Source organism: Castanea sativa, chromosome 1 (genome assembly GCF_040712315.1).
Source record: "Castanea sativa cultivar Marrone di Chiusa Pesio chromosome 1, ASM4071231v1".
NCBI lineage: Eukaryota > Viridiplantae > Streptophyta > Magnoliopsida > Fagales > Fagaceae > Castanea > Castanea sativa.
Genome location: NC_134013.1, coordinates 73926119 through 73937427, shown reverse-complemented (window position 1 = coordinate 73937427; position 11309 = coordinate 73926119). Strand labels below are relative to the sequence as shown.

The 11309-nt window shown below is 36.3% G+C and overlaps 1 protein-coding gene across 2 annotated transcripts; it reads left to right on the top strand.

Annotated features, from left to right (window-relative positions):
- Window positions 1-4866: 4866 nt before the first annotated feature.
- LOC142642451 (uncharacterized) lies at window positions 4867-9596 on the top strand. Of its 2 annotated transcripts, none has more exons than XM_075816816.1 (7): window positions 4867-5271; window positions 5538-5632; window positions 6551-6668; window positions 6789-6907; window positions 8077-8263; window positions 8427-8570; window positions 9019-9596. In XM_075816816.1, exons 1-7 carry the CDS (start codon window positions 4981-4983, stop codon window positions 9307-9309), a joined length of 1245 nt encoding a protein of 414 aa, XP_075672931.1. In that variant the 5' UTR covers window positions 4867-4980; the 3' UTR covers window positions 9310-9596. The 2 variants fall into 2 exon arrangements, with proteins under 2 accessions (XP_075672931.1, XP_075672924.1); XM_075816809.1 differs by having other exon boundaries at window positions 4869-5271; window positions 8421-8570.
- The last annotated feature ends 1713 nt before the right edge of the window (window positions 9597-11309 follow it).

Below are 11309 nucleotides of genomic sequence, written 5' to 3'. Positions count from 1 at the left end.
TTAAGCAACTTTTTATTTCAAAAACTCCTATCAAATTAAATTCCTAAAAGCATCAATGCGTGGAGCTAACAATTTTAGTATTTAACGTCTTAAAAAGCTATTTTATCTATTTTAACGCACAATTTCACAACAAATCCTATATCAATTTATTTATTTTTTCCATTTGTCAAACACTATTTATTTTTTTATTAATTTCTTTCTCACTTCGCTCTTTTCCTCCCTGCCACCAAAACCCAACAAAAGGCACAAAACCACGGATTCAGATCAGGTGCAATACCTAGGGTATTGCACCTGGTGCAATTGTAATCAAGGGCTAAGATTGAAGGTTAAAAAAAATAACTTTCAATCTCAACCATTAAATAAAATATATTAAAAGAGAGTTAAAGAGTTAAAATTAAAAAGTAAAAAAAATTGTGAGAGGAAATGGGTGAATTGCACCAAGTGCAATACCCTAGGTATTGCATCTGATCCAAATCCCAAAACCACAAGCACAACTGCTGCCTGGAGAAACATCCCACACCACCAACACCCACTTCCACAACCCACACCACCAACACCCGCTTCCACAACCCACCATCACCATCACCACCACTCACAAAAACCAACAAGCCACCACCACTGCCCCTCACAAAACCCAACAACAACCCACATTGCCACTACCAAACAACCCAAAAAAAAACTAACAACACACAACTGCCATCTAGCAAAACAACCCATAGCAACCCACTAACCCAACCACCACGGGCTGATCAACCCAACCCATAGCAACCCACCGATAAACCCACAACAACCCACAGCGTGACCCACCACACCCACACCCATGAACCACCACACACCCACCACCTCCACAAGCCAATTAATTTCAAGGGAGAAAGAAGATGGAGGCACCGGGGTTAGAGAAAAAATGAGAGAAGAAGAAATACAATTTTGAGAAGAAGAGACCTTTGGTAGAGAAAAAAGAGAGAATTTTTTTATAATGAGAAGATGAGAGAGCAATGTAATAAAGTAATATATATATATATATATATATATATATATATATATATATATATATATATTATCCCTTTTTACTACGGCAATTCACTGTAGCAAAATGTAAAAAAAAAAAAAAAGTTTTAGCACCATTGATGTTGGCATTTTTTGTAGTTTGGGGCAGGGATGACAATGGGGTGAGGCGGAGCCAAAGGATGGGGTCTTTGTTCCCGTCCTGCATGGTTTTGTCTTACCCCATCCCCGTCTTGGCCCGCATGACAAGGAAAACTTTCTCACCTCATCCCCGCCCCTTGGGCCCTGCGAAGCCCTGCCACACCTTGTAAAACTCTACTTTTTATTAATTTGCCTTACAACTAGTACAATTTTTTTAATGAAACCTATTTCATTAATAAAAATATACTTGAAATTACAACTAAATTTATATCATCAAATCAAATGAATTTTTAGAAAAAATTGAATAATACATCCAAGTGTTGAACAAGACAATCATAAAAAATAAAAATAAAAATCTTATAATATAACACATAACAAAATAAAGGCAAAGAACTACATTAAGTACAATAAAATAAGCTAATATTAATATGTTTGTTTAAATAGTAGGGTTTTAGAATATGAAAAAATTACAGTTATAACCCTTAGCAACGCAGGGTGAGGGGGGTCTAAATATTCTAAACCCATCTCCGCCCTGCCTCGTGGTGTAGGGCTAAAATCTTGCCCCATCCCTGCCCCACTACCTTTACAGGGCAGGGAAAACTTGCACGGGACAAAGCGGGAAAGAGCGGGTTAAGCGGGGCGGGAAAAAATTGTCATCCTTAGTTTGAGGTGTTAAAAATAGTTTTATAGCTTTTTAACACCTCTATCACTAACCCAACCACCACAGGCTGATCAACCCATGACAACCCATCGATCAACCCAACCCATAGCAACCCATCGATAAATCCACAACAACCCACAACGTGACCCACCACACCCACACCCATGGCATGACCCCCACACCCATGAAACACCACACACCCACCACCTCCACAAGCCAATTAATTTTAGTGGAGGGTTAGAGAAAAAAATGAGAGAAGAAGAAATAAAATTTTAAGAAGAAGAGACCTTTGGTAGAGAAAAAAGAGAGAGGGGAGAGAAAAAAGAGAGAATTTTTTTATAATGAGAAGAGGAGAGAGAAATATAATAAAGTAATATATTTTTTTTTATCCCTTTTTACTACAGTGAACTACTAGTCTTGGTAGTTCACTGTAGCAAATTATAAAAAAAAAAAAAAAAAAGTTTTAGCACCACTGATGTTGGACATTTTTTGTAGTTTAGGGTAGGGATGGCAATGGGGCGAGGCGGGGTCGAAGGATGGAGTCTTCGTCTTCGCCCTGCATGGTTTTGTCTTACCTCATTCCCGTCCTAGTCCACATGACGAGGAAAACTTTCTTACCCCATCCCCACCCCACCTTGTAAAACTTTACTTTTTATTAATTTACCTTACAACTAATACAATTTTTTTATTGAAACCTATTTCATTAATAAAAATATACTTGAAATTACAACTAAATTTATCCCATCAAATCAAATGAATTTTTAGAAAAAATTGAATAATACATCCAAGTGTTGAACAAGACAATCATTAAAAAAAAAAAAAAAATCTTATAGTATAACACATAACAAAATAAAGGCAAAGAACCATATTAGATAGAATAAAATAAGCTAATATTGATATGTTTGTTTAAATACTAGGGTTTTAGAATATGAAAAATTTACAATTATAACTCTTAGCAACGCGGGGCGGGGTGGGTCTAAAAAGTCTAAACCCATCTCCGCCTCCTAGTGTGGGGCTAAAATCTTGCCCCATCCCTGCCCCACCACCTTTATAGAGTAGGGTAAACTTGCGCAGGGCAAAGCGGGAAGGGGCAAGTCAAGCGGGGTGGAGAAAAATTGTCATCCCCAGTTTGAGGTGTTAAAAATAGCTTTATAGCTTTTTAACACCTTTATTGCCAATGCTCTAAACTCTCTAATTCATGTCCCTCTCTCCTAAATCTTGTCCTCTTTTCCCTTCAAATCCAATCCTAGCATATTTTGTACGGTGTCAATTACGTTTTACACAATGAATTTCTTTTGCAACAAGTTTTCTAGTAATAAACACAATATCATATCGTCTACTTTGGTCCATTAGTATAGTAATATTAAATATAATATCACATATTCATTGCAATAAATTATAATTTTTTGTTGCAATAGAGGTTTTAGTACAAAATTGCATTAGGAAAATTTGTTGCAATAAATTAAATTAAAGAAATCATTGTAATAACTTGATATCAATTATTTTTGTAATCTATTACAATGAAAATTTCAAAGTCATAGCTTATTGCAATGAAGATATCTATGAAAAACATGAAGTTGAAGATATTATTCGATATGAAAAACAACAAAGATATTGTTTGCAATAACTTACGTCGAATTATTTTTGTCAATTATTTGCAATCGACTACAATAAAATTTTTGAAATAATAGCCTATTGCGATAAGATGTCAATCATTTGTAATCTATTACAATAAAATTTTTGAAGTAATAGCCTATTGCTGTAAGATATTGAAGCATTAAATTGTCATTATAATATCGAAAGTTTTTATAGATGAAAGAGAATCAAAACCCTAAACTACAAAACTGTCCATCTATTCGAACCCATATATTTTGAAGCCAAAAAATTATGGATAAAATACTATTTGAGGTATGAAAAAAAGGAGGGGAGGGAAGGGTAGCTACTCTTAAACTGAAGGATTATATACTTCACAACTGGGTTTAGGCAAGTCCCCAATGGGTTCATATGGTAATCCAGTAAAGGCGTATAGCTTGCCCTTAATTTCCACTAAAATTGGATAACCCTTTCCTGCGCTCAAATATTTAAGAGTAGGAGGAGCTAGGTTCTTATTCTTGGTTTGTTTCTTTTTTCTGAGCCCTGAAGCAATTACTAGGAAAGCATATACTTCCTTGCAAAAATCAAGATTTTTTTAACCAAACATACTCAAATTCATTAAGAAGGGAAAATCCTTACCCCGAATATGAGCAACATTTCTCAAAGCAACACAACTCAAATTTGAGTGCAAGTTGGCTCAATGTTACGCAAATAGTTGAGTGTGGTGTAACTTGTTATTAGTTTTCTCCAATATTTTAATAAATTTTACCAAGAATCTTATAACTTAATTAGTTAGCACTTTAATTTCCAATAGAGACATTTAGGATTCAGATTTTCACCCCCAAATATTGATATATAAAAAAAAAATTCAATAAATTTCCTAGTAAATAAATTTAATCTTTAGTAGAAATGCATATATCCTTCAAGCCTACTAAAAAATGCATATATCCTTCAATTATATTTTTTCCTTTTCGTTGGACATTGTTTCAATTGTTGCAAAAAAATTTAAATTTTAGTAGAAATACCATATTTCAAATAAATTGTTTCTCACATGAAAAAAAAAAACTCAATTTTTTACCATATAAATCTTAAAAAAATGATATTAAAACACACACACACACACACACACATATATATAGAGAGAGAGAGAGGATTTTTCTCTTTGAACTGGATTTTTATGTGGTTACCCTAGATTTAATAAGGACACTTTAATAAAAATATATCTCCAACTTTACGTAAAGTACCTACAAAATAGAACCCCCTCCTACTAATCTATGTCTTTAAAACAAATTTATCCAAAATAATAAAAGAATAATTATGTCACTAGACCAAATAAAAAAAAAAAAAAAAAAAGGCCATTGCACACAGAATGCGCAGTGAGACTAGTATATAATATAATATATATATAAAAAAGAAGAATGGGAGATAATCCAGACATAAGGCCAGAACCCTATATTAAGCCATTTGAAATTGGGCTTTGAACTCTCCCAAACTCTCCAACCCATTTCAGAAAATAAGGATATGGTATATCAGACAAGAGTGAAGAGACAACACTAACTCCACTCCTCCACAGAACTTCAATGGCTTCCATTTGCTACTACTCACTTTCACTCCCTCCCATTCCCAAACCACCGAACTCCCATACAACTCGACCCTTCTCCACGTGTCTCTCCATCTCCATCCCAAACCCATTTCTCCGCTCCATTCACACATTCCGGAGCTCCGTAACCCGGGCCAATGACTCACCTTCGTCCACCACTGTCCAACAACAAGGAGACGCTCAAAAACCAAGCGAAGAAGACTCCATGAGCATTGATAATCTTCACAGCTTCTTCAAACTCAACCTGGGCAAGTGGAAAGGTTCTTTCTTTGTAAGTCTATTCAGTCATTTACTGCTCATTTGCTTTTAACTACTTTTTGTATATATATTTTCTTCTTCTATTTCTGAGCTCTTTGTTTGGTTTCTGAGAAAATGAATTCTGGGTCTTACGTTTTATTTATATTTGATTCCAATTTCCAAATATGAAGTTTTGTGTCTAGTTATGTTTTAAATATCTTTCATTGCCAGGCCAAACAGAGAAAAAAAAGTGTTTTGTTTGTTTTCTGGGGGTACTGATATAAAAATTATTTTTGGCAGCAATTTGATGCTTACGGGAATTTTTTGCAAAAAGTGAGTACAAAGCTTGCCGTGAGCTCCTATGGAGAAGATGAACTCATTAGTCTCATTCAGACGTAAGTGTCACTCTTAATGAGCATTAGTTGTTGATCAAAAACTTTTTTTATTGATTAATTGTTGTTCACTGAGCAATAAACTGGATGAAAAACGCTGTTTGTAATTCTGAGATTGATATAATAATGATGGTTAAAATATTTTGAAATGAAAGGGGAAGTCTAGTGAACCATGTCAGGACTTACAGGACACAAGTCTATGTAAGGATTTAAGATTGCTTAAGTATAACATGATCCATTTGCTTGAGAAATTGCAGTGCATTGGACATTTGTTGATCAGAAGTGATTGTTATGTTTATTAAGGACATTTTTGAGAGTTCATCCCAGAATAGGGCTTCAAAGCAGGGTCTATCTCCATTGGTAATTGTACATGATCGGCTTTTATCATGAAATGATTGGCATTGCAATATTGTTGCTACAGTCTCTAATGATGGTGGCCAGTTATATATGATTATACTGAATTTTGTAATGAATTTGGGAGTAGACGAACAAGTCTTTTGATGAGCAAGTTTGGGTAACTTTCATTTTCATTTTTGATACCAATCACCTCTCCTAGACTCCACAAAAGTGGGAGCTTTGTGTATTGGGTACAACATTTTTTATACTTGGAAAAAAGAAATGAAAGAAAAAATGGCAGTTCATTGAGGTTCTGGTTTTTTTGAAGGAAATGTAACCGGAACAAGGAGTTTATGGTACTTGTTGATATCAAGTATTTTTTTCTCCTTAAAATGGGTGATTACAACTCACGTTCCTGCATAGTTTTGAACCTATAAACTTACCTTTTACTTATGAATGGGGGAGGACATGCCATTTGCTCTAGAGGGCATTGACCTTAATATCATTTCAAATAATAATAGCAGTGTATCTTGCACTTCTTGTTGCTGTATGATTCTATTGTACTAATTATCATCTACTATGTAGGTTATACATAAAACAGCCTCCTTCAAGCACTTCAATTTCGGGATATGATGATGAGCCAGAATGGGCAGAGTACAAAATTAAAGAAACCAACATGTTCACTGTGGACAAATATCAACAGGTAAGTATTCTAGCATTTTTTACATTAAATAGGTTTTGAGTTTACTTATCAGCTTTCCCGTGGAATAGGTTTTTGTGATCCCAGTGTTTCTATTGAATATCCATTCGAACTAGTCTGCAGATTGGTTTTTTCCCAAAGGAGAGAGCGTTTGCTTTAAGATACCAGACAGCTGGCATGTTAGAGACTGTATTAAGGCAAGGGGTTCTAGGGGAAGATGACACTGGTGAAGAATCGCCAAAGTAAGTTACTTCTTCTAATAATGTTTTTTATGCGTTATTGGCAATTAATAGTGGGACTATGCTGTCACATTAGTAATATGGTTCATGCCTGTTAAAATTGATGAGGAAAAAAAATGAATAGAATTTTTTTTTGCCCATTATTTGGCGAAACTAAGGCTGCAATTGATGGAGATTTTTACAAAGTTTATGTTGTCATATTTGAATGTCTATTTTCTTTGTAACAACACATTAAACAAAATGAATATTGGCCAATAGGTAGCCAGTATTCTATGTATTAGCTTTTATTGTTTATATTTTTTATTGCATTTGCTCAATCTTTCCATCGATATGTAATTATTCCATACAATTCATTTTAACAGGTTTCTGTAGCTAGCCTATGGATTAAATGTTCTGTTTTTCTTAATTTTTTCTTTTGTGCAAAATGACTTTCAAAATTATCATCTTAAGGATTATTATGAAATTCTATAAATTGTAATAGTGGCTGTTGCTCCCTTTGAAGTGCTGGTTCTTCACTATCAAATGTGGAAAACTGAAATGGATAGTTCCATATAAATATGGTATGCACATAGGCCAGATGCTGTACACTTTCAACGTGGAAAGAGTAGATGCTTGCAAATGCTTATGGTATATGATTGTCTCCATAGTGTCAAGCTCTCACTTGTATGTCATCTATTTAACCATCCAGACTGCCCATAGGATGAACCTGTGTATGCTTAGTGGGCAATAACAAAAAGAGCAATTAGTTGAGCAATTGTCCAGTTACTGGAAAATTAATAATTTGAACACTTCTTTTTGTTTAAAACATTATAATAATTAATCAGTTAATGTCCTATTTGGAGATTTGGTTAGTATTTGTTTGCTACAACTTATTTTTTCAACTTTTTGAAAATGTTGTTTCAAAAAATTGTACCTAGAGAAATGTGAGGTTTTGAGAAACTTGAAAAAAATGCGATTTTGAACTTCTCTCCCAGATGGGAACTTATCAATTTAATTATTTTGGACCTCCTTCATTTGCACAAAGTTTCACAATTGAGGATCTACAAGTTGTAGATTGCTACTATGTGACCTTGATACCTTTATGTGGAGGACCTATAAACCTTTCTAACAATCATTGTTTCTCAATGAATATGCTTACTTCCTTGTTCTTTCCAATGCCCCTCACCATGCAGAAATCTTAAGCTTCCCTCTCGTCGTCCCTCTATTGTATGCGAGAACTGCCTCTATTCACTGGAGAAAGATATGCGAGCAAGAGCATTCCATATTATGGACCCAAAGGGCATCCTAGAAATGCTTCTCGTCTTCCTTGAGGAAAGAGGAGATGGGGTGCCTTTTCCTCCTTCCCTTGACAATACCACGGTGAGTTTAATACCCAATTTTTTGTTGAGCAGCAGATAGCAAGTAGCTTCTGGGTTTTCATCATTATTTTTATTTTCTTTTTATTTTTTAATAAATATTTCCACTACAAGGAAACATGTTCAGTGTGATTGTGGTCACATTAGATATCTTTCTTCAGTTGCAGGGAAACTCAAATAGGATTCTTCCATATCTTGGTAAGTGGAAAGGTCACTCTATCACAAAACGCAGTGGTGTTTATGGAGCAACAATTGCTGAAGCTGATACAGTTTCATCGCTTGAAATAAATGACAAGGGTCAGCTCATTCAGGTATCCTACCCTCATAGGCAAATTACTTCCTCATGAATCTGAAAATAATAAATATGAGCTGGTTATTATTATTAATAACATGTAAACAGCAGAAATATGAGCTGCTTCACTAATAAAAATGAAGATATAAAGCATTTGACATTATTATTGTCTCTCTGTAAAGCATGCAACAAACAGGTTTTACATACTCTAAACTGCCGATTATTGCTTCCCAGTCTGTCTGACATGCTCATTTCCCTCTGTTTTGGGATAATAAAGTACTTCAGCAACTCAAATCATGCTCTGGAATATGATCAAGTAGTAAAATACTGCCGTGCTGTATTGTGATACTACTCGTTACAGCTGTTTGTTAAAACAGGATAAAAATGGAAATAATAATATTATGATCTGTTTATGTAAAGTTATGTACTAAGTCACTTTTCTCTTTTTCCTCCACACAAAAAATAAGGATATTACTTCAACATCTACTGGGGGTGAAGTTACCACTAATGTTCCATGGACGGGTACCCAGTTAGGCAATTTAGTTATATTTGATGGGGGTTACCAGATTACACTCTTGCCTGGTGGCATGTATATGGGATGCCCATGTGATGTGGCAAAAAGTGTGGCAGAATACAAGTCATTCCATTTGGAGTTCTGTTGGCTTGAAGCACCCGGCAAGAGACAGAGGCTAGTTCGTACTTATGATGTTGAAGGCTTGGCTGTCTCGTCAACTTATTTTTCTGAGATTAAATTGTGAGTAGCCCAATTTTAATGTACACGTACTTTTGAATTGAATAGAGAATGATCCTTTTACCCATATTTGCTTGCATATGTTTCGGAAAAAGACCCAAATGATGTATCGATTTACGCTTGCTTCTATTACTCTCAGCAGTCAGGATGAGATTTTGTATTAATTTACAATTGCTTCTATTCAATTGTTGTAAGACAAGGTGTATAATTTTATCATTGTAAATGGTCCACTATGTGGAAAGCCCAGGGAATAAGGATTTCCATTATTTTATAAATGAGCATTGCTGTTTTTCACATGGAATCAATCACCAACTTTTCTCTTGACATAAAATCAAAATGACTGCTCTTGAGGCAGGGAGTTTTGTGAATAAAAGCATTAATTATCTCAAATATTTATGAAGTATGTTATGAACAACTTAATATCATGATTTGCTGCTAGTAAAAATGTAGCAAAATGCTTCTTGGAGTGATTTGTAGATGTTTTTTTTTAGAGTATCGATCGTTGCCGACCTTGCTTACTTCTCCTCTAGATTGACAGTTTAACATAGCAGAACATGTTATATATATATAGATATATCAACTTGCTAAGCTTGGTTTCCACACTTCATGTTGAAATTAGCATTGCACAAGTGGTGCAGAACTCTGAACCACGTCTGTTGCTGCTAATAAGTAGCTCTTCGTTTTTTCTGATCAGACATGGGGGGATTTCGTAGTTTTTTCATTGAATCCAAGTTTTTTCAATTAGTTGTAGAGGAAGGGGGACGTTATTTCTTGTTACGGATTTTTGGGAGGGGCAAATATTCCATGAGATCAGTCTTCATGGGCAAGAATGCAGCACAATGGCTGATGAACAATATAGAACACTTTGTTGTTGGGGCTAATTCCAAACAGTTTTTCACTTTCAGAGATGGTGACACTGCCTATACTCTCCCACGAAGTACCAATTCTTTTGGTTAGTTCTTTCTATTGACTGAATTCAAAGTTGGCGGGTCTAGGAGGTCGATTATTATCCTGGAAGGCAAAGAGAAAAGTGGTTGGAGGGCTTTTGGCCTTGAACTAAGAAAGATGTTGAATCCTTCCCAATATGTGGGCGGGAATGGTCATCTAATGTTTATTCCTCAGGTGCATAGGCATTTCTTGGAGGCTAAAAATTCTAGAACTTTTGCTGATGCTGTGCAAGGCTATCATGGACAAGCAGAGGATAGACAGCAGCTAAAGCAATCAGGTACCACAGACAAGGGGAAGAGGACACAGTTAGGAGAGGAGACGATGGTGGGGAAGATGGTGGTGAATTTGAGTTCTACAAGTGCCAAGGGGGGGGGGGGGGATTTTCCGGTGGGTAAGCCTGAGAAGATGGTGGTGGGAGAAGGAGAAAGGGGAGAGCAGTGCATTAATGAGGAGTCAGAGTTTGATGAGCACAATCCGGCAGGAATTAGGATACGCTTCCCATCATTCTCAAAAGCCAATGCACATGGGAAGACGAGTGATGTGAGGAGACTATGCTGGAGAGGGAGTGGTCTAATCGTGGAGGTTGACGTGAAAGGGAGGAGGCGGGTTTCCTGGGATAGAAAGAAAAGGGGTGTTCAGAAGTTTAAATGGGTATCACGAGCTGGGAAGGTTTTGAGCAAAGGCAAGCTGGGCTTGGGCCCTAACAAGTTGGCAGCCCAACTGCCAGTCAGTAGCTCAAGTTTAGGTCCAGATCTCACAAGCCCAAAAACATTAGAGCCTGGGGAATGTTCTGACTATTGTGAAGGGCTTAAAGTCTCAACCAATACTCACAGGAAGGAAAGGGAGAGCCCATAGGTGAGCACAATGTGCTCTGAGGTGCCGACACAGGTGGCCGGAGGTCTTGTGAGGACACCGACGGCACGAGTTCAGGCCGAGATGGGTGGTTCAAGTTTCTCGGTGTCTCTGGTGCCTTTGATGTGCCTTATTCTGCCGTTACAGGAGGTGTGTCGCTCCGGGCTAAGTTCGACGGGCTCCGAGATGTCGATACAGGTGGCTGGA

Coding starts and splice junctions, on each gene's coding strand:
- LOC142642451 (XM_075816809.1), top strand. CDS start 4,981: ATGGCTTCCATTTGCTACTACTCACTTTCACTCCCTCCCATTCCCAAA. Junction 5,633..6,550: donor CTCATTAGTCTCATTCAGAC/GTAAGTGTCACT, acceptor TCTACTATGTAG/GTTATACATAAAACAGCCTC. Junction 6,908..8,076: donor ACTGGTGAAGAATCGCCAAA/GTAAGTTACTTC, acceptor CTCACCATGCAG/AAATCTTAAGCTTCCCTCTC.